The following is a 21,436-nucleotide window of genomic DNA, read 5'->3' as shown; positions in this document are numbered from 1 at the left end:
TCGCTTTCCTCTGATGTCAGTTTCACCTTAAGAATGTTGGCAAGGATAGCCCAATCTTCTCCTTTCTTCATTTTCCCAGTATCACAATGAAAATGCCTTCCTATAGGGAGCTAGTCCCTCATTAGCTCTTCACTGGTTTAGAAATGTTGGTATTATCTTTTCTTTATGAAGTTGTTTGTGAATCAGTACATTATAGGAAATAGTTGCTTCTCTTAATGTTATCTCTTTTTTTTCAGATTTAAAGGATATAAGAAAGATGATATTCTGGGAGTATCATATAATAGGTTGATTAGAATTGATGCAGCCACTGGAATTCCACTCACAACATGGAGATTTACAAATATGAAACAGTGGAATGTAAATTGGGAAATCCGCCAGGTAAAATGAAAGTTTCTGGTATCCAGCATTGAGCCTGTAAATGTGTGTGCCCTCAGATTTGCAGATCATCTGATTTTTAAAAGGCGTTCTTATCTTTAGAACCAACAAAACACAGCAGGTGGTAACTGTCTGCTAAAATCATCACATGTAACTCTGGGCAATTTCCCAACAAGTACAAGCCAAATGCCTTTGAATTAACCCCACCAGTTGGCTTAGTCAACAGATAGACTCTCCATACAGACTCTAAAATTGCTGGGCAGTTTGATTCATTTGCATGTCCTCATCATAGGATTAGGTAAGACTTAGGCTGATAATTACTTAGCAGAAACCACCTGAGATGTAACTATCAGACAAAATAAATCCCAAAAAATCCTACCTACTGGATGCCAGGAGGTCTACCTGGCTGAGACTCAGATTCATTTGCCCACTTGGAGAGCATCCCAGTCCCAAAAGGGAAAATTTGTTTGAGAAGCAAGTGGGGGACACAGGCACCCTGAGAAATGCTCAGTGTGCTGAGTTTGGGAGCCCTCGAGCCCTCTGCTCGTGGTTAGGCTCCGTCACCTCCCCCCTAGCGACGAGGGTCAGGCCTCACAAGCACGATGGGAAATTCTCGATGACATTGGAGTCATCAGCGTCTGCTAATTTAAACATGCCGATGATGCTGATATAGAATGTTTCCCCTCGTTCCTTTGGCATTCTCATTTTTCCAGCAGAAAACCATTAACATAGAGTGACGGTGAGCGACTCACACTTTTTTCAAGAACCCCGGATTCCTGTCCCTGCAGTGCTGTCAGCCACCCAGGGACCTATAGGTAAAACGAAGGCCGGCTATTGGAGGACCTCGGAGGCAGCCGCTCTAAAACCTTAGTGCCTGCTCAGGTCACCTGGAAAGCTTTAAATCCACACGCGGGCACACACACTCACCACCCAGGCTACACCCGGACCAATTAAATCAGAATTTCTGGGGAACGGATGTAGCTCAAGCAGTTGAGCACCTGCTTCCCACATGGGGAGGTCCTGGTTTCAGTCCCCGGTGCCTGCTGAAAAACAAAAAAACAAGCAACAAACAAACAAAGGAAAAGACCAACTCAGGGGAGCCAATGTGGCTCAATGGTTGAGCGCCAGCTTCCAACATTTGAGGTCCTGGGTTCAATCCCCAGCCCTCGTACCTCAAAAAAAAAAAAAAAACAATCTCTGAGACAGGGCGCGGTATCAATATTTTTTAATATAATATTTTAAAATATAATTCCAAAGAGCAGCCAAGTTTGAGAAGCAGCAAAGTCTGTTTCTTTTTGTTCTTAGAGTTTCTGGCTTTCAGCTGGGCCCTTTACACTGCACTAAAGAGTCTGCAAAACACCCTGCCCTCGACACAGGGCGAGCTTGGGAGGTTCTTACTCCTAAAGGGGTCAGGAGGTGGAATGAATGCACACCTTTGGGAAATTGTTAGAATGTTCTGCCAAGTGTGCAGCAAAGTCCACGCCACAAGAGGGCGCAAGAGAGCAGACCGGTTTTCTGTAGCGTTCCGTGGAGGGCTGCTGTTGCGGTTGGGTTGTCTTTGGGGAGCCCCGCCAGGCAGCCCCTCAGCTCCAGGGCCCCCTCCAGCCAAGCAGCTTCTTCCTCGCCCTTCTGTCAGCGCCTGACCTTGCCCACGCCTTCCTCCTGCAGGTGGTCATCGACTTCGACCAGAACGTCTCCGTGGCGTTCACCTGCCTGAGCGCCGACTGCAAGGTGGTGCACGAGAACATCGGCGGCTACATCTTCCTGTCCACCCGCTCCAAGGGCCAGGACGAAGCGCTCGACGAGGAGCTCTTCCACAAGCTCACCGGCGGCCAGGAGTGAGGCGGCCACGTGGGCAGGACGAGCCACCTGCGTGCGGGGCAGGCCACCTGCGGCCCCCCGGGCAGACGGGCTTCTCCTGGACAGGCAGGCTTCTCCCGGGCAGACGGGCTTCTCCTGGACAGATGGGCTCCTCCGCTCACCCAGACCAACAGACGGGGTGTCGGCACCGCCGGTCGCCCAGGTCCTCGGCTCACTCGGAACTCGCTGTTCGGCACATCCTGCTCCTCCCTTGCTCTGCGCCCCCAGTGGGGAAGGGGCCTCAGCTGCCTTTGCTGGGGGAGCAGTGGGGGGAGAGGCGGTGGTCTCTGAGATCGCTCTCAGGGGATAAGATGGAGAGAGGTCGATGTGTTGGGCTCACGCGCGAGAAACGAGATGAAATGGACCAGCCCAGGACACCCAGGTTTCTCAGTCGGGTGGGCAGAGCTGCCACTAACGTAGAAAATGCAGGTGGGAAAGGCAATGTGGGTGGAGATTGCAGACGTTATCTGGACATACTTGTGTGAGGTGAAAGCGTGGGTGTGTGGATCGCAAAACTGGCCATGAGCTGTCCCTCCTGTGTGTCTCAGTGCCTTGGGCTGAGAATCTGGGCTTACCTTGTGTAGCCGTCAGCCAAGGGAGTACTGATGCAAAGTGCCAGGAATCTGTTGGCTTCTATAAAGGGTATTTATTTGAGGGTAAAAACTCAGAGTGAGAAAGCCCTAAAGAGTGCTACCTGAGGTTGCTGTCTCACTGGTTGCTAACTCGTGTTGGAGCGAGATGGTCCCCGCGAGGGCGAGGGCTTCCCCGTGGGCTCCTCTCAGCTGCAGCTGGCCCAGGGCTTGGCCCGCAGGGCTTCCTCTCTCCCTGCACAGGGCTCGTTTCTTTCCAGGCTTCTCTATCAGTCAAGGCTCTCTTCCCAAGGTCAGCTGCAAACTATCAGGTGAATGGCTCATCTCTCCCCGGGGCCCCAGGATCAAAAGTGCCAGCGCTCACTCTCTCCCAGCATGTTCTTGAGTGAGTGTCCCTTCCTATCAGCCCACTCAGTAGGTGGGGACTCGACCTGAATCAGGCCTCATTGACGTCGCCGAATCAGAAGCCCTGAGCTGATTTTATTAGATGCCCCCACTGAATTTCATACCCTCAAAGGGCATCACACCCAGGGGAACGGATTTGTTGACAAACACAATACCATAATCCTCCTCCTTTGGGAATTCGTGAACAATCTCAAACTGTCACACCTTGTGGCTTTTTGGTCAACAGAACACCGAGGAAAAGAGGGCATACCAGTTCTCAGCACAGGCTACGAGGAGTTCTGGGTGTTTCTGGACCTTCTGTCTCGGGGCTCCTGCTTCTGCCAGGAGCCTGCTCGGCCCAGGAGCCTGCTGGGGCTGGGGCCGAGGCAGCCCCCATGTCCTCACCAAGGACCAGCAGCAAAAGGGAGCCAGGCGAGGTTAATACAGCAGCGAGAGGGAGCCAGGAGAGGTTAATAAAGCCGCCCACCTGTAGCCACGGGCGCGCAGGTGGATGAGAGAGACCGGTGAGGCCAGCCACGCTCAGCCAGATGGGGGAGACCGCCCCGGCAGCCCACTGCCTCGTGCACAGCAAGGCTAATGATATTAAGTAAGGGGAAACGGACTTTGGCCCAGTGGTTAGGGCGTCCGTCTACGACATGGGAGGTCCGCGGTTCAAACCCCGGGCCTCCTTGACCCGTGTGGAGCTGGCCATGCGCAGCGCTGATGCACGCAAGGAGTGCCTTGCCACGCAAGGGTTTCCCCCGCGTGGGGGAGCCCCACGCGCAAGGAGTGCGCCCGTGAGGAAAGCCGCCCAGCGTGAAAAGAAAGAGCAGCCTGCCCAGGAATGGCGCCGCCCACACTTCCCGTGCCGCTGACGACAACAGAAGCGGACAAAGAAACAAGACGCAGCAAACAGACACAGAGAACAGACAACCGGGGGAGGGGGGGAATTAAATAAATCTTTAAAAAAAAAAAATAAGTAAGGAGAGCCCCTGAGCTCGGGGGTGATTTGTTACGCAGCAGATACCCTGGAGTGGAGCTGAGGCAGAGCAGCAGGGTCAGCCCCAGTTAAAGCTTTGGGGATTTCCAGCGACGGTGGTGAAGGGCTGTGATCACCGTCAGGTCGTCCAGCACAGAGAGCAAGAGGAGCGGCCCGGCTGAGGAAACCGAGGACAGCGACGGCGAGAGCCGGCCTGCCAGCATCTCATGAGCGGCATCATGTGTTCCTGGAACCCGGGTTGGCACGCTACAGCCTGTGGGCCAGTCCAGGCCTCCACCTGTTTTTCTTCTTTTGTTTTTTTATTTTCTTTTTTTACCACCTGTTTTTGTACTGCCTGTGGGCTACAGTGGATTTCACGGTTTTAAGTGGTTGGAAAAAATCAAGAGGAGTAATCTTTCATGACACAAGAAAATCATACAAAATTCAAATTTCAGGGTCCGTAAAGGTGTATTGGAATACAGAAAAAAAATCACACGGAGCCAGTACAAATCTTATCCCATAAACTCGGGGGTGAAACGGAGTACGTCTATCTTTAACTGAGCGACTTTAGTTCTCGTCTTGTACACCCGGCAGCGGGGGTCCACGCGCACACTTTTTGGGGGGCCGGGGCTGGTCCCCCGCCCTCAGACTCAGCGCTCTGGGGAGACCTCTGCCCAAATGACCGACGACCCATCGGGTCCTGGCCACGGGTCTTCTCGGGGTACCGCCCCCACCCCAAGCCCCCCTGCGTGGTTGGGGTCCCCCGGCCGCTTCTGAGCTCCTGAAGACTCGGGTGACGCAGGAGCGCGGCATTAAGGGTCCCTCGGCCCAGACGGTGGCTCGCCCCACGGCGCTGCCCCGGGACGGCCCGGGCAGGGCTCCCCTCGGAAAACACCCCGCGGCGGAGCTTCGGGCCCAGCCGGCACCCCCGCTTGGCCCCAAGAGGGGCGGCTGCAGCGCCCTTCCTGGCCTTGGCGGCTGCTCTGGAGAGCGCTGGCCTCCCCCACGTCTGCTCCCTGTGCCGTCCCTGCTCGAGGCCAGCTAAGGGCTGCCCGGGCTGACGCTCTCTGTGTTGGTCTGTTGGTGGCGGGAGGGGTGGGTTTTGAGGCGGTGAAAAGCAGCACCCAGTGTGCAGGGAAACACGAGGGGTGCTCTGTCGTGCTTTCAGACGTGTTCTCCTGCCGCACCAGGAACCGGGGTTGCCAGCCGTGGGCAGAGGCTCCGCTGCCTTTTGGAGACGTCCTCAGGATGTGCCGCTCCGGGCCTGCAGGAGCCCGGCGGTCAGCTGTCCGCTACTTTCCAGCAAGACTGTTTAGAGGGGGCGCGCAGCAATCCCAGGAGCCCACGCAGCTGGCCGTGGCTGGATCCCCGCAGGCCCCAAGCCAGAAGCTGTGGTCTGGAAATTACTCTCTCGGCCTCTCCCCGGAGGTGGGTGTTACAGCAGGTTTCTCCGCTGCCAGCTGAACTGCTGGGGCCTCCTTCAAAGCTGGCAAGGAGCTCGGGCTCTTGGAAATCCGGTGCATGCCACAAAGAACTCTCCCTGAAATGTTTCCTGCAGAAGCTAGTGCCAACTATACTTTCCCTAATTCGGGGTTGGGTATTTCTGTAGTCTGGGCTCTGTGATTTGAGAACCTCATTGGGTCTTGAAGATTATAAGCCGGCGGAGGATCCCCGATGTCGACGCCGAATGTTCCGGCACTTTGGTGGTTTTTAACGTATCTCGGCTGTTTTTCAGCATCGTGGATCGATACACCTTGGTGTCAAGTTATCCCTGCCAGCTGCCAACAACACTTCTGCACAAGGACCAAAGCTGCACCTTCTGTCCAGTCCTCTTAGCTTTTCAGAGTTGTCTGGCATTTCCATGAAAACACGCAAAGGATTTGGCTGTTTTGACCAAACTGTCTCTGTTGATTGCACCTTCCAAGGAGCGTTTTTCCTGTGACTTACATGGGACGTCCCAAAGGAAAAACCAGTGAGACTTTAGAGAAGAAAGCCTTAAAGGCTGCTGTGCCAAAGAGCTACTGAAGGACTTTCCTTTTAAATGTTGGGGGACAAAATGTTACCTGACTTCATAGGATGAAGTTTTAAACTCATGTGCCTTCCATAACCGTTTGCTTTCTTGGCTACACTACCTGGAGAAATCTGTGGGGTTTTTTATTATTTTACATGGCTTTTAAATTAAAGGTATATGTGGATTTGAGAACTGTCTAGTTATAGCCTCTCCAATATGCTCTGTCTAAAAAGGTGAATATTTTCAAGAGTAGCTTTCAGGTTTAACATGCTTCTCAGAAATCCAAGCCTGAGTGCCTCCTCCCCAGCAGGGCAGGGGGCAGCTGATAGCCTGGGTCCTCAGAGGTCAGCTCGAAGCCTCGCTCGATCGCTGGTCCACTCCGTTCTCCCCCGAATCTGTCACCGGGTTCCCTGACAGGGCCTGCTTTATTGTGAGCGCGTCTTGTCCCTTTGCACCGCTACCTGCTGAAAACGGCCCCGGAAGGCAAGGAGCATCCAGCAGCCAAGGAGTAGCTGGGGCCCCCGATGCCTGCCCGCCGTGGGTCGCTATGCCTCTCTTACGGTTTCACTCTATTTTCAAAGCAGTGGTAGGTTTGCAGCACGTACAGCGATCCCACCTGCCCTCCCCACAAGTAGGCACTTGATTTTAGGGGCGAACGGGCAGGGGCCAGGGCGACGTGGACAGACAGCTCTCCCTCCGCACCTCCCTCCGCTGGCCCTCGAGGGCGCAGCTGCCCTTCTCATTTTACGTGAGGAAACGGGCAGGGGATGAAGCTGCTGCCCCAGGGAGCATCCTGCCACCAGGCGCAGCTGGGGCTCCGAGCCAGGTTGGTCTGAACCCAGAGAGTGTCCGGGCCACCCAGGAACCCACCCCCTCCTCCCCAGCCCTGCCCAGCCTCGGGTGCTTAAAATGGCAGGAGAGAGTGGAATCGGGGAGGAATGGTCAAGGAAGAGCGTAAGCCAGAAGCTCCTCCTCCTGAAAACAGAGTGCCGGGAAGCGGCTGCGGCTCAACCAGCTGGGCTCCCGTCTACCAAATGGGAGGCCTGGGTTCGCGTCCCAGGGTCTCCTTGTGAAGGCAGAGCTGGCCCACACCGCAGAGAGCCACCGGCCCACAAGCGCCGCAGAGAGCCGACTCAGTAAGGTGACACAACAAAAAAGAGGGAGAAAAGCGAGAACACAGAAGAGCCTGCAGCGAGTGGACACGGCAGACAGCAAGCAAGCTGCAAGGGGGGGGGGGGAATAAATACAGACACAGAAACTCACAGTGAATGGACACAGAGAGTAGGCAGCAAGCAAAAAAAGCGACAAGGGGGAATGGGGATTAAAAAAAAAAATGGAGTGCCTCCTCTCCCACCGTGTCACTGGGCTATTGGAAGGTATATATGAGGGAATGGTGCCAAAATGTTTTTAAAACGATGGAATGGGGAAGCGGACTTGGCCCAGTGGTTAAGGCATCCACCTACCGTATGGGAGGTCCGCGCTTCAAACCCCAGGCCTCCTTGACCCGTGTGGAGCTGGCACATGCACAGTGCTGATGCGCAAGGAGTGCCCTGCCACGCGGGGGTGTCCCCCGCGTAGGGGAGCCCCACGCGCAAGGAGTGCGCCCCGTAAGGAGAGCTGCCCAGCGTGAAAGGAAAGTGCAGCCTGCCCAGGAATGGCGCCACACACACGGAGAGCTGACACAACAAGATGACGCAACAAAGAGAAACACAGATTCCCGTGCCGCTGACAACAACAGGAGTGGACAAAGAAGACGCAGCAAATAGACACAGAGAACAGACAACCTGGGTGGGGGGGGAGGGGAGAGAAATAAATCTTTAAAAAATAAAATAAAATAAAAACAATGGAATGCAACACAAATGTAAAATATTACTTTAAATGAGAGCTTGTTTTCAATTATAAAAGCTCATGTGCTTTTGTTTCAAATTACTGCTCAGCAAATACCCCCCCACACACACACACTGGGTGGCATGGCCTCCCCACCCCTTGCTGGCCCGGTGGGCACGAGGCACGCTGAGGCCTCCAGTGGGCATGGGCGCATCAGCTGGCCTCCTGCGCCGCTGCCGTCCCACTGTGACAGCGGGCTCCTCCAGGTGGTCGCTGCCCCTGCAGCCTGAGCCACGGAATGAGCCACGAAGCCGATCAGAACCTAGTCCACAACCTGGAGCCCAGCCTGGCCGAGTGGAGTGCTTGTTTATTACGCAGCATGCTTGTGGAATAACTGACTAATGCAAGACGGAACATCCCTAAGAGGAGAAGGAGGAATCTGTCCACATGGCACCAGCATTTTGGAGTGTGTCCTTTCAGGCTACATACTGTCCCATATCCTGAGTTTTTATATTTTATTAAGCTATTGAGCCTTTCCAGATTCATGGAAATGGACTGATTCATTGATGAGTAAAAAACAAAAAGAGGAAGACAAAGTTTCCATTTACTGCGTTCCAGCAGTGCAGGGATGGAGCTTCCTCCCTAACCAACGCAAGGTAAAGCCTCCGAGGACGTAGAATATGGATGCTCTGTTTTTGTTCAATGCTTCATCTTTTTTTTTTTTTAAGTACCTGGAGTCGAGATTGAACCTGGGACATCATATGTGGGAAGCCAGTGCTCCACCACTGAGCCACATTGGCTCCCCGGACTTGGTTTTTGTTTGCTTGTTTGTATTTTTAAGAGGCACCAGGAACTGAACCCAGGCCTTCCCAAGGGGGAGGCAGGCGCTCAACTGCTTGAGCCACATCCGCTCCCAATGCGCCATCTTTTAAGACAGTCTCTTGTTTGCTCTTCTGACCCATCCAGTAAATTCTCTTGCAGATTCTGAATGTGACAGTGGTTTTACCATAACCAAAAGCTAAGAGCATCCTCCTGGTCAAGAAAGGAAACCGGAGAAACCACAAGAGAAGGAAACCCTCGCTGCGGTCTCGGAGCATACGTGAAAACTAACAATTCTGTAGACACAGGGATGTGGAATTGCTCAGTTCCTCATAGTCCTGGACTCCAGCATTCCTCGGTCATGGCCCAGTTTCCACTGCCAGGTGGTCTTGTGCTGTGCGTGGGCTTCTTCGGGCATCACGTGTCAACACCACCCCCACCGTCTGTGCCATTTAACAGGCATTTTGGGAAGGTTGACAGGGCGTCGGGGCAGTGGGAGGCCCCAGGGGCGAGAGGGACCCAGGAGGTCAGCGGCTCTGCGAGCCAGGGCGCGAGCTCGGGCTCCCCACCCCAGGGCACAGCTCCTGACTCCTGGCAAAGGCTCCGCCCGCGATGTGCCTTCGTGCCGCACCCGTCCAGGCGCCTCCCGCGGTGCCTTCCTCCCCGCCTCGGGGAGAGGGAGCTCTTAGCGCCACTTACGCGTGCAACGGCGCCGCGGCGAGCTGGCAGGCGGCATCACCTTTCTCAGGTTAGGGGCGGGGAGCCCTGATTTGCAGCAGATTTCTGGGGTGTACAGACCCCACCAGGGTCAATTTCAAGCTACAAAGATGGTATCAGTGAACATGGAGTTGGGAAGAAACGCACACCGAGCTCTCAAGCAGCTCAGAGAGGGCCGGCAAATTTCCAAAGTCACCCAGCTAGCGTGGGGGAGTCAGGATTTGAACCCAGGACTTCTGACTCGAGAACCGTGCTCTTGAGGTTCCTGTGTGAACTGCAAAGACTCCTGGGCCAAGAACCTTGGTTGCTCTGATTTTTCTCAGAGCAGTTCGGGTAAGGCCTCCAAAACTTTATCGTTTTTCCTCCAGGTACTTGACCCTAGATTTCAAATGCCAAAATTGTGAATACTTCCAGTTAAAAAAAAAAAGTCAGCTCTGCACAGCTGACCCGCTCGTTGACCATCACGTACGTTTGCAAACCTGGGTGAGGGGAGTTTAAGGAGAGGAGAGAGTTCTTCCTTTTCCCCGACAGAGCACCCAGGAGCTTGACAGAGCTGCGCCCACGCGCCCAGCCCAGCTCGGCCTCCACCGCTGCTTGGCCCCGCTCGCCCCACGGCACGTGGACGGCTCACAGTGCCAGGATGTAGATGCCCACCCGGGAGGGGCGGCGGCCACGGAACCGAGCTCCTGCCGGGCTCTCTTCTTCCCTTTATAAACGTCCTCTAATCAGGTGGACATCGAGAAAGCACGTGGCAGCCAAGCCACGTGGCACGAAGCTGTGGAATCATCCGCTGCTGGTGACCCAAGCAAAGCCGCTCCAGGCTAAGGGGTCGGGCGCCACTGCGTTTGGAGGTAGCTGGTGCACGTGGGCTCGGGAGCTGTGCCCTGCCTGGGACTCGCATGTTTTTGAAATACTACATGACCCATAGGAAAGATGTCAGGATATGTATCTGAAACCTCTGTAGGGGCCATTTGTTTTCAACATACGCTAGAATTCAGCCCATTATAATTCAGACCACCTCAATCATATGTATATAAAGAACTCCATCAGGTAGAATTAAGGTTGGCTGCAAGTGACAGAAAACTCAATACTGTTTCAAATAAGAAAGGAGTTTTTTTTCTCTCTTCCCCTAAAATTGCTAAGGCATGGTATAAGGCATTTTATACCACGACAGGAACCCACCTCCTTTCATCCTTTTGGGCCACCACACACAGCTTCTGCTCACAGAATTATCCCCTGGGCCCAAGGTGGCTGCTTTAGTTCCAACCATCATGTCCCATGTCTTCAACTAGCTCCAGGTCTCTATTCAAAGAAGCCATGGGCTTAAATCAAGGTTCTTTAACTAAAGAAGAAGGCGAGAAGAGATCTTAGGAGACAAATAGCTGTCTCTGCCATAAACACTTGCCACGTGCTAGGCACCTGCCAGCTGCTAAGGGTGGTACACTGGACAGAGCTTATAAGCTAACCAGAGAGACACTTATAACCATCTGAGCAAATAACTATAATGGGGTATAATAAGCAGTTTGCTTGAAATAGGAAAAAAGACATGAGAGGGAATAATTAATTTTGTTAGAGTCAGGGACCAATCAGAGAGGATTTCTCAGAGGAGGAGACATCAAAACTGAGCCTTGAATGATGAGTGAGGGTTTGCCGTGGACAGAAGGGCACTTGGCAGAGGGGCCATCAAGAGGGAGGGAGCCAGTGAATGATCAGATGTGCGTTTTTTTTTAAGATTTATTTTTATTTCTCTCCCCTTCCCTCCCTGCCCCCCCCTCCCCCCGGTTGTCTGCTCTCTCTGTCCATTTGCTGTGTGTTCTTCTGCGCCCACTTGTATTATCAGCGGCACAGGGAATCTGTGTCTCTTTTTGTTGCATCATCTTGTTGTGTCAGCTCTGCGAGCTCCTGGGCAGGCTGCACTCTTTTCAAGTGGGGCGGCGCTCCTTACGGGGCGCACTCCTTGCTCATGGCGTTCCCCTACGCAATGGACACCCCTGCATGGCATGGCGCTCCTTGCACGCATCAGTGCTGCGCATGGGCCAACTCATCACATGGGTCAGGAGGCCCTGGGTTTGAACCCTGGACCCTCCATAGGGTAGGCAGACGCTCTATCAGTGGAGCCTCGTCCGCTTCCCCAGAAGTGCATTTTAGAAATCGAAGTCTGGCAGCCGATGGAGGAAGACTGGAGGGCGGCCACACTGGGAATAGGGAGTCAGGCCAGAGGCTGCTGTGATCACTAGTTAAGGGACACTGGGGGATGGAGCGAAGCCAGAGGAGGGAAAGGGAGGTCCGAGAGTTGTTTCAGAACTGAAGTCAGCAGACTGTGCCATCGCGGCCAACACCATTGACCTGTCAGCCTTGGTCCCTTTTTCCTGCTAACCGTAGCAGTTTGATATGATTGATGAATTCCAAAAAGAAATATTGGATTATGCTTGTAATCTGATCTGTACCTGGGCGTGATTGAGTTATGATTAGGGCGTTAACTAATCCCACCCTTGGTGGGTGGGGACTCACAGATAAAAGGCATGGAGAAGGACAGATCTGAGGGGTTCTGATGCTGAAGTTTTGATGTTGGAGTTTGATGCTGAAGCCTTAAACTGGAGCCCTGGGAAGTCAGCTCAGAGGAAAGAGAAGCAGCCCCAGGAAGGAAGGAAGCTTGAACCCAGAGAAAATCAAGTCCCAGGAGCATAGGAACCCAGGAAGCCTGGACCCTGGCAGACGTCAGCAGCCATCTTGCTCCAATATGTGAAAATAGACTTTGGTGAGGGAAGTAACTTATGCTTTATAGCCCAGTACCTGTAAGCTCCTAGCCCAAATAAACACCCTTTAAAAAACCAACCGATTTCTGGTATTTTGCATCAGCGCCCCTTTGGCTGACTAACACACTAGCAGAACTTGGTTTAGGCTGGGCAGTGTGTCCAGCCCCAGGGCGATCTTTAGCGGTCTAACACCCACCATGACAAGCCCATTCTCCAACTTCCCAGCTTCCTGCAGAGAGGTGGCCATGTGGCCCAGTGCTGACCGGTGAGGCCTAAAGGGTGCACTGACCTGGGGGGTTCTGGGAAAGCCTTTTTTATCCTGATACAGGGCGATGCAGCTGGCTTCACCCTTCGCTCTTCCCAGTTCTTCCTGCTTGAATATGGATTTGACCCCTGGAGAAACAGCAGTCATTTTGCAACCAGACGGCAACAATCATGAGAATAAAGGGAGCATGCTAAAGAGGATGGAGCCAAAAAACAAGTCTCTGGCACCAAGGAGCAGCCAAAGAATAGCCAGTGGCTGCCTAGTTCTGGACTTCTTATTAGTTAAGAAAAATGAGCCTATGTGTTTCAGCCATTGTTGCTTGGGTTTCCTTCACCTTGCATCTGAGCGCATTGCTGATTGTGGTGCATGGTGAACAGTGAATTTGTAGAGTGATGGAGGAGAAGGTCAAGCTGCCTGTAGTTTCTACTGTGGCTAGTTGGGTGGATGGAACCCCAATTGGTAAAGAAATATAAATGAACGTTGGAAGAAGGGGAGCCAGTGGGCATAGGGAACAGGCTTGGTTTGGGTGACTTCAAGATCGCATCTGTGCCTGACGTGACGTGACCCTATGAAATGCATATGGACCTTTTCAACAGAGCTGCTCAAAGCGTCCTTGGAACTTCCCTTTTGACATTCTCGGGCAAGCCTGACTCACCTTTTTTGCAACATCCTTACTGTTCATGAATCTTCATTGCTTTCGTGGGGATTCAGTTTTGAGAACTATCCAAGACCAAATAAGGTGGGTTATAAGATTGTAATAAACAAAATATTTTGGTGACTGACTTAATAAAGTAATCCTGATGATTAGTCTCTGTGTGAGTCATAAAGTCTCTCTGAAAGCAATTCCAGAACAAGAATTACTACCATTTTTTTTTTTACTACCATTTTTCTAACGACAGACAAAGCATTTGCAAAGGACATAGCCTACCGATGGCCATCGATTGACAGACATTTTCTTTTTTTAAATCACTTTCAGAAGCTGGTGATCCAAACTTCCTCTCAAGTAAAACAAAAAGGTGTTCTCCTCAAAATGGAAATGACTTCAGAGTTCTAAATCCTGGGTTCTTTCTCAGGCATACTTTATGAACTTAATCTCAGTTTCTCCAGCAATATAACGGAAATAATGGGCTGTAGATCCCATCTAAAACGAGTGTGGTGTGAACAAGAACTGACCAGCAACTACCTAGAACTTGGAGCATCTCTGACAGGTTCCATAACTATGAGGCATGATTAAGAACCACCAATAAAGTGATTCATTATTAAAATATATTGAGGGTTAATAATCAAGTACGGACAATCTATATTATTTTGAGCAATGATAGAAAGCCATCACTGTTGAAATCTGTTTTTAAAAATGTACCTACTGTTCCTGTCAGACCTTTTATTCCTTTCAACCCTCCTCAACACCTGCCTTCTCACCTGTGCACCTGTGCCCCTGTGCACCTGTGCACCTGTGCCCCTGTGCACCTGTGCACCACTGAGCAGCGTGTGGCCGTCACACGAGAGCAGCCTGCACTTGCCAGCCTCGCCTGCCCTCCTGCCCCAGTGGGGAAAGTGCCCAACCTCCAGCCCCTAGGAGCTGCCCCCGCTGGCCCCAAAGGACCCCACCCTGCGGCTTCCTCTGCTCTTCAGAACCGCCGCCTCTCCCCATCTCCTGGTGGGTTCCTGTCCTGCCTGCAAACACATCTGTGTCTGAGGAGGTCTGAAGACATGCCTCTTGGAAACTGAGGCACAGTGGCCTCTCAAGGAGAGACGTGCTGTCTCCATGACTACGCTTGCAACCTAAGGAATGCAGTGATTTGGGAGTTCCCAGCAATGGGCTGAAGCTGTTAAAGGCTGAAGGAAAAGATTAGCTCATACCTTTTGTAAAGTATAGAACACTTAGACTTTGCACCTTGAGATAAGATATTTTTAAAAAGAAAATTCTTTAGACTTTAGGTAATGTTGATGGTTAATAGTGTTGCTCCTTGATGTCACGTACACTATGTTAATGCTAATGTTTATGCTTAACGGCTGGTAGGCTGCTGTGGGCCTGCCTGTAGACACGTACACTGTGGTATAGAAGAGCCCCTTGTAATCAGAGAAGTTGTCTGATGAGTCTCTACTCGCAGATCCCCTGATCCCAGCTCTCTTGTTCTTTTTCTCTTTCGCTCTTTCTCCTTGTTTCCTTCCACCTTTTCTCTTTCTTTCATTCCGGATACCCTCAGGTCACTGATTACTCCGACAAATGGTGCCCAGAGGTGGGGCCCAAGGCAGAGGATTCATCAAGACACGGCAGCATAGGATCTCCCACCTCTGGATCGGGAACGTGGGAAGCTGAAAAGCCTTTTTTAAGGTAAGGAGCGTCAAAATTAATTAACCCGGGTAGATTGCTGCTTCATATTATTAAGTTTTGCTTTCCGCTAGCATCAGGGTATGGGTAATCAACCAGGACGCTTGGAAGAATTTTTTTTTTTTTAACTGTCGGAGTCGCAGTGAAAACTGCAGATTTAAAGAATCTTTAAACAGTGGAAATAGGTAATGAGGGTGCTACATAGAGCATATCAAAAAGGGAGAAACTATACTATTATCTGTGTGGGCTTTGTGCCAGCAAATTGCTGCTGCCTTAGATCCTTTACAGTCTGAAGGAGAGAAAGATGAAATTACTATATTTTCTAAACCCATAAGTAAATTTGAAATAAAAGAAAGTAAATTGGACCAAGAACAGGAGGTTGAGGGGAAGGGGGAACTGTCAGGTTTTTCCCCTCATCCTGATATTAACCCTTTCATCAACAAAAGCTCAGTGAAGTGTCCTAGTGAAATATCTTCTGTGTATCCAGTACAACCCTTTGCACCTACTGAATTGCCTGCTGTTACTAAGCCTAAATTAGAAATGTTTTCAAATGTTGCCGATGCTTTGCCTTATGTTAAACAATTATCTGCTTTCCCGGTAAGGTTACATGCTATTAATACCACCAGATACAAAGAATCTGCAAGCGGTGTCCAGTTTCATCATGAGCCCAAACCTTTTAAACTATTGAAAGATTTAAAAGAGGTAAAAATACTAAATAAAGTCCTTGTTAGTGAGATCAGGCTTGTAAGAAAGCTCTCCGTTAAAGTGTTAAGATGAGGAAACAATTCTGGCAGCAACTCTGCAAATCCCCTGCTGTCTACATGACAATGTAGCTGTGGGCTAGTGAGGGTTAATAGAGTTAAGCCACTGGAAATAGAGAAAAACATGGCAACATTGGTGTGTTCTGTTTCCATGCTAATTCTGATTGGGCTTATTTAACCAAGATAATAAAATTAGTACAAAATTTTTATCAAGGTCTAAAAGGAATTTTCAGTTTTATTTTATTTTATTTTTTAAGATTTATTTATTTATTTATTTAATTTCCCCCCCTCCCCTGGTTGTCTGTTCTCGGTGTCTATTTGCTGAGTCTTGTTTCTTTGTCCGCTTCTGTTGTCGTCAGCGGCACGGGAAGTGTGAGCGGCGCCATTCCTGGGCAGGCTGCTCTTTCTTTTCACGCTGGGCGGCTTTCCTCACAGGCGCACTCCTTGCGCGTGGGGCTCCCCCACGCGGGGGACACCCCTGCGTGGCACGGCACTCCTTGTGCGCATCAGCACTGCGCATGGCCAGCTCCACACGGGTCAAGGAGGCCCGGGGTTTGAACTGCGGACCTCCCATGTGGTAGACGGACGCCCTAACCACTGGGCCAAGTCCGTTTCCCGGAATTTTCAGTTTTAAATCAATAGTTTACTCCGGAATTCCAAGTCTCAGTATAGTCTTACAGAGTAATAATCCAAAAATGTGTGTTAATGGTCTGCAAAATAAGAACTTAACTACATTTATGTTGCTCAAGTTATCTTAACTGATTGCTGGTAACTAATAAAAAATGTTTCCCAGCACAAGCTTGCATGTTACAGGCAACACGGGTTCCAGAAGAAATCTTAAAAAGTACAATCTAAGGTGTGATGTATAACAGAGGACTTAAAAGCAGCTATACCAAGAAAGTAAGAATTATGAATTGATTGTAAATAAACTGTATGTTTCTGTTAATGTGTTGTAATTGTTTTGTGTTTGTCTGTTGGTTCAATGTCAGTGTATATTGTGATACCTCCGGATGGTAAATATTAAATTAGTAAAAATTTTTTTTAAAAAAGAGCTCTATTCAAGTGGCCAAAAATTAAATAAGCACTTACATTAATACTTAAGTTTAAACGTTAATAAGATATCTGATATCTACAATGATAAAAATTGTAAGTCTTGATTAACAAAATTACTATGCCTTTTCATAAAAAAATGGTTCTTGCCTAGATTGAAATGAATAGTTTATTTTTCTTCACAGGATAAAATGAAGGATGTAAAACTTAAATGAATATTAAAGAAGGTTAAAAGTTTGTGGGAATGCTGACTGAAATTTAGTAAGTTTTTTCTAAAAGATGTGTTTTGTCCTAAAATAGGATGGTTAATTTTTCATTAACTCTTAGAACTTAATTTGCATGTGGCAAGTTGTAGAAGGTATTGTGGTAACTTTAATTAAGGGAATGTGTTCTGTGAAGGTAAAAGTTGTCTTAAAATAATATAGTCTATATAGTTATAAATAATTATAAGAAGTTTAATGAAGCATTGTTTAAATTAAGGTATTTAAGTGGCTAATTCCAAAAAGTCATTATTTAATATACATAAAACTGAATTGATATGATAATAATAAAAGGTAATTTTATAACAGGAAAACTTGTTGGTGGCTAGTCTTCCCTGCAAACTGGCTTCTAGGGGACTGTTTCTGGTATTACATACTACTAAGTATTTAAAGTGAAGAAAGTTCATTATTTTAACAAGCTCATTTAGTGTTGATGGCAGTGATATGTTGTAAGAAGTTTGCCTGGTAACTTAGTATGTGGGATATATGGAATGAGTTTTTATTATTAAGGAAACAGGAGATGATTTCGTCCTAAGATAAAATGGTTGATTATTGAGAAAGAGTAAAATGTGGGACAAAACCTGAATGAATACTGAAAGTGTAGAAGGTTTGTGGAAAGAAATTTTTATGGTTAAAGTTAAGTAAGATTTAATGGGCCTGTCTATAAAGTTTGAAAAATCCTTAGTATCAAGTAGTATGTATCAAAGTTAAAAATTTTGTCCTTTTTCAAAGTCTCTGAAATCATTAGTCTGTTCTGGTGAAAGTTTATAGAAAGTTTATATCCTGAATAATCAGTATACAAAGAGTCTGTTTTATCAAAACAGCTTCTTATGCTTTAACCTCATTTCCTCAGTGTTCAAGGAAGAAAGGTTCTTATCTCTTTTAAAGGAAAATAATGTTTAAACCTGCTTTCTTTTTATTTCAAACTAATTACAAGAGATTTGTTCTTTTACCTTGAAAGAAAAATTAAAGTAACAGTTAAGTTCATTTAATGTTATAAGTTGAGTGTTTATATAAAAGTGTTAGAAAATTAACAGGATTTTTTAACCCTCTGTTAAAGTTGTATGAGTAAAAGGTTCCTATGAATGCTTAAGAGTGTATAAATTTACCAATATTTTAGCATAATATTAGAGAATTACAATGTGGTTAATTATGGTTTTAATTATATTAAGAGTATGTGTCACAAAAACAACCTCTCATCATAAATTAAAGCAACATTGTAGTATGCAGCAGTCACAAATATTGCTAGTTTGTTGCAAAAAATTAACATCCAACTATGTCACTATCACTTTGTTTTAAAACGTGCTGAGAATTTCCTTAGGCAAATCAAGCCAGCCTGCATTCTCCTACCTATGGAAAACCCAACAATGGACTTTGCAGTGCTTCTCCAAGGCTGTGTGCATAGCCCAACCATCTGTCCTGGCATGGTGATAATAATCTAGCTGCATAAAATTGGTGGCTGAAACTCTACTGATGACATTATGTTAGCCAGTAATCCTTTTTTCAGAATGAAAAGAAACATCAGAGATAATAGTATATTCTCTTAAAAGCCTGAACTAAGCAAACAATTGGGACAGGTTGCAAAGTCCCTGCTGCTCTACCAAATTCCTAAAATGTGGTTTGGTTGGATGGGATAAAACTATGCCCTCTTGTTATAAATGATGGAATGCAATGTTTTCTCATGTTAACAGAGTTTGTAATAATGTTGAAGTGCTAAAAATCTTTCATCTCTCACTTAGTCTCAAACATTAAAACCATTGTATGCATTAACTGGGAAAGGTCCTTCATGGAAGTAGGGAAACCTAAACCTCCAGCAAGCTGCTTTAAATAATAAAAAGAAGGTAAATTTTGGACTTTAACTGTGAATTGGATGGAGCAAGCACCCATATTGGCTTTGGGTGGAGTTTGTGAAAAAGCAAAATTCTAAAAGTAACCCTTGGGTTTTAATCACAATTCTGGAAGGAGGTCAAAAGTGCAATATAAAAGGCAATTGTGTGCAGCATGGGAGGCCCTGCTAAAAGTGAAAGACTTAACCCAATAGTGTCTGGTCACTCTAAAGATGGCCATCCCTATCCAGGGATAGATTGCAAATACTGAAAACAAGACAGAAATGATGGACTGTTACAAATCACCCTCAGATTATGAAAAAACATCCAGGATACTGCTGGTAGTAACAGGTGACTGTCATGTCCCTGCCACTCCTCTAACAAGACTGTTGATGCAGATGCCTTTGTGAAGATCCAGGGCTTACCACTGAAACCTGAGAAAAGGCAGAGTGGCTCCACCAGAAAGGCGAACATCGTGAGTACCAAACCTTGTGGTGCCTAGCCCAGCAATTCCGGTTACTCGCCAACAGCTCATAAACATCCCCCATAAGTTCCTTCATGCTTACTCCAATGACTGTGACATCAGAGCCCTCCTGCTCCTGAGAGGAATGAGCCCTCAGATGCACTATTCAAACCCACTGAAGCTGTATTCATTACTAAAACAAAAAGGGGGAAATGTGGAAATACGGCCGGAGATTAAAATAACTTCACTGAAACATGTGGCAATTTTAACTTTAATCATAAAAATTTTTCAATTGCTGCCATGCATCACATTAACTTTACAAATTCTGGAACTGTGAACTTGCAGCTTGTGTCTGCCTATGGACTTTGGGCCTGTGTGCCATCTACTTATGCTACTGTAGCAGGAACTGTTAACATCACAAAAGAAAATGGATACCAGCCCCTTGGACCAATGGCACTCATAGTCATAACCTGCAAAATAATTTGTGGAAAATAATTTTTGGAATTGCCCCTCTGTATGAATGGCTGGGAAATATATTTGATCCTTAAACATACCATTTTAAAGCCTGTGTTGAAGAGCCCATTTGTTTTCATAACTGGTTAGATAACTATTAAGAATGATTCACTGTTTTATGAAAATGGTACCTTGTATACATATCAGGAAGTGTGTTGCAGGACGGAAAAACAATAGCCTTGACCAGAAGAAGAAAATGCATCTGGATACCGGTGAGAATGATGTTGATTTGGCAGTCATCTTCTGAAAGTCAATTATTGCTGCATAAAAATTCTTGAAATGGACTAAATTCTTTATTGGACTGCTTATTATAAGCATTTTGGGACTAATTGGAATCATTACAGCTTCTGCTACTGCTATGATAGCTTTGCGTGAAAGTACAGACTCAACAATATGTGCATGATAGGCATAAAAATGCTAGTGATTTGTGGCACAGCCAAGAGCACAATTGATGAACAGTTAAATAATTGGGTTAATAATTTAGAATCTGCTGTTTAGCATATTGGAGATCAATTGTATAATTTAAACTTGTTTAGGGGATTGAGGTGTGGTTGGAATGAAAGTAATTTCTTTATGACTGCATATAATTAATCAGATATAGAATCATTTGATAGGTCATAAAGGTAATATGTCAATAGAAATAGAAGAATTACAGAAAAAGATAATTAGAAATCCCTTAATCAGATTAATGTAGCTGATAAGGATATGTCTTTAATGATTTGATTTCTCATTTCAATAAGTATAATCCAGTAAATTAGAAATCACAGCATTTCCTGTCAGCTTTAGGATTAGAGCTAATCATATTTGTTCTGTTGCTCATTATTCTCACCTGTGCCGGACAGTGCTTTCGAAGAAAATTGCAAAGCGTAACAGCCATGGGACATGTGAATAATCTGGTGCTAGCAAAAGTGCTTCAATAATTTCCCCAAGTCGAAGAGCTTGGCTGGTAGTCAATGACAGGTAAGACCCTCAGAGGAGGGCAACCTAAGACAGGCACAGTCACCTCGACTAAAACAAAAAGGGGGAAATATTGGAAACTGAGGCACAGTGGCCTCTCAAGGAGAGACGTGCTGTCTCCATGACTACACTTGCAACCTAAGGAATGCGGTGATTTGGGAGTTCCCAGCAATGGGCTGAAGCTGTTAAAGGCTGAAGGAAAAGATGAGCTCATACCTTTTGTAATGTATAGAACACTTAGACTTTGCACCTTGAAATAAGATTTTAAAAAAATTCTTTAGACTATAGGTAATGTTGATGGTTAATACGTGTCGCTCCTTGATGTCACAGTACACTATGTTAATGCTAATGTTTATGCTTAATGGCATGTAGGCTGCTGTGGGCCTGCTTGTAGACACGTACACTGTGGTATATAAGAGCCCCTTGTAATCAATAAAGTTGTCTGATGAGTCTCTACTCACAGATCCCCTGATCCCAGCTCTCTCGTTCTTTTTCTCTCTCGCTCTTTCTCGTTTCCTTCCCCCTTTTCTCTTTCTTTCATTCCCGATACCCTCGGGTCACTGACTACTCTGACACAGCCATCCTCCCGTCAGGGGTGGCGTCTCTGCCCCTCCCTTTAAGTCTGGGTGGCTTGAGGCTGGTTTGGCCGACAGTGTACAGCAGCAGTGATTGTGTGTGACTCCCCAGCTGG

At 47.7% G+C, this 21,436-nt stretch overlaps 1 protein-coding gene across 2 annotated transcripts in view; it reads left to right on the top strand.

Annotated features, from left to right (window-relative positions):
- Nucleotides 1-21,217, top strand: part of FERMT1 (FERM domain containing kindlin 1) — an 85,630-nt gene extending 64,413 nt beyond the window's left edge. For both annotated transcript variants that reach the window (XM_071211541.1, XM_058287539.2), the window contains exons 14-15: nt 237-378; nt 2,044-21,217. In XM_071211541.1, coding sequence (XP_071067642.1) covers nt 237-378; nt 2,044-2,217 — 316 coding nt within the window. In that variant the 3' untranslated portion in view covers nt 2,218-21,217. The remainder of the gene's footprint in view (nt 1-236; nt 379-2,043) is intronic.
- Nucleotides 21,218-21,436: the final 219 nt, after the last annotated feature.

This window comes from Dasypus novemcinctus, chromosome 24 (genome assembly GCF_030445035.2).
Source record: "Dasypus novemcinctus isolate mDasNov1 chromosome 24, mDasNov1.1.hap2, whole genome shotgun sequence".
Taxonomy (NCBI): Eukaryota; Metazoa; Chordata; class Mammalia; order Cingulata; family Dasypodidae; genus Dasypus; species Dasypus novemcinctus.
Note: the sequence above shows the minus strand (reverse complement) of the source record. Positions and strands in the feature narration are given on the sequence as shown.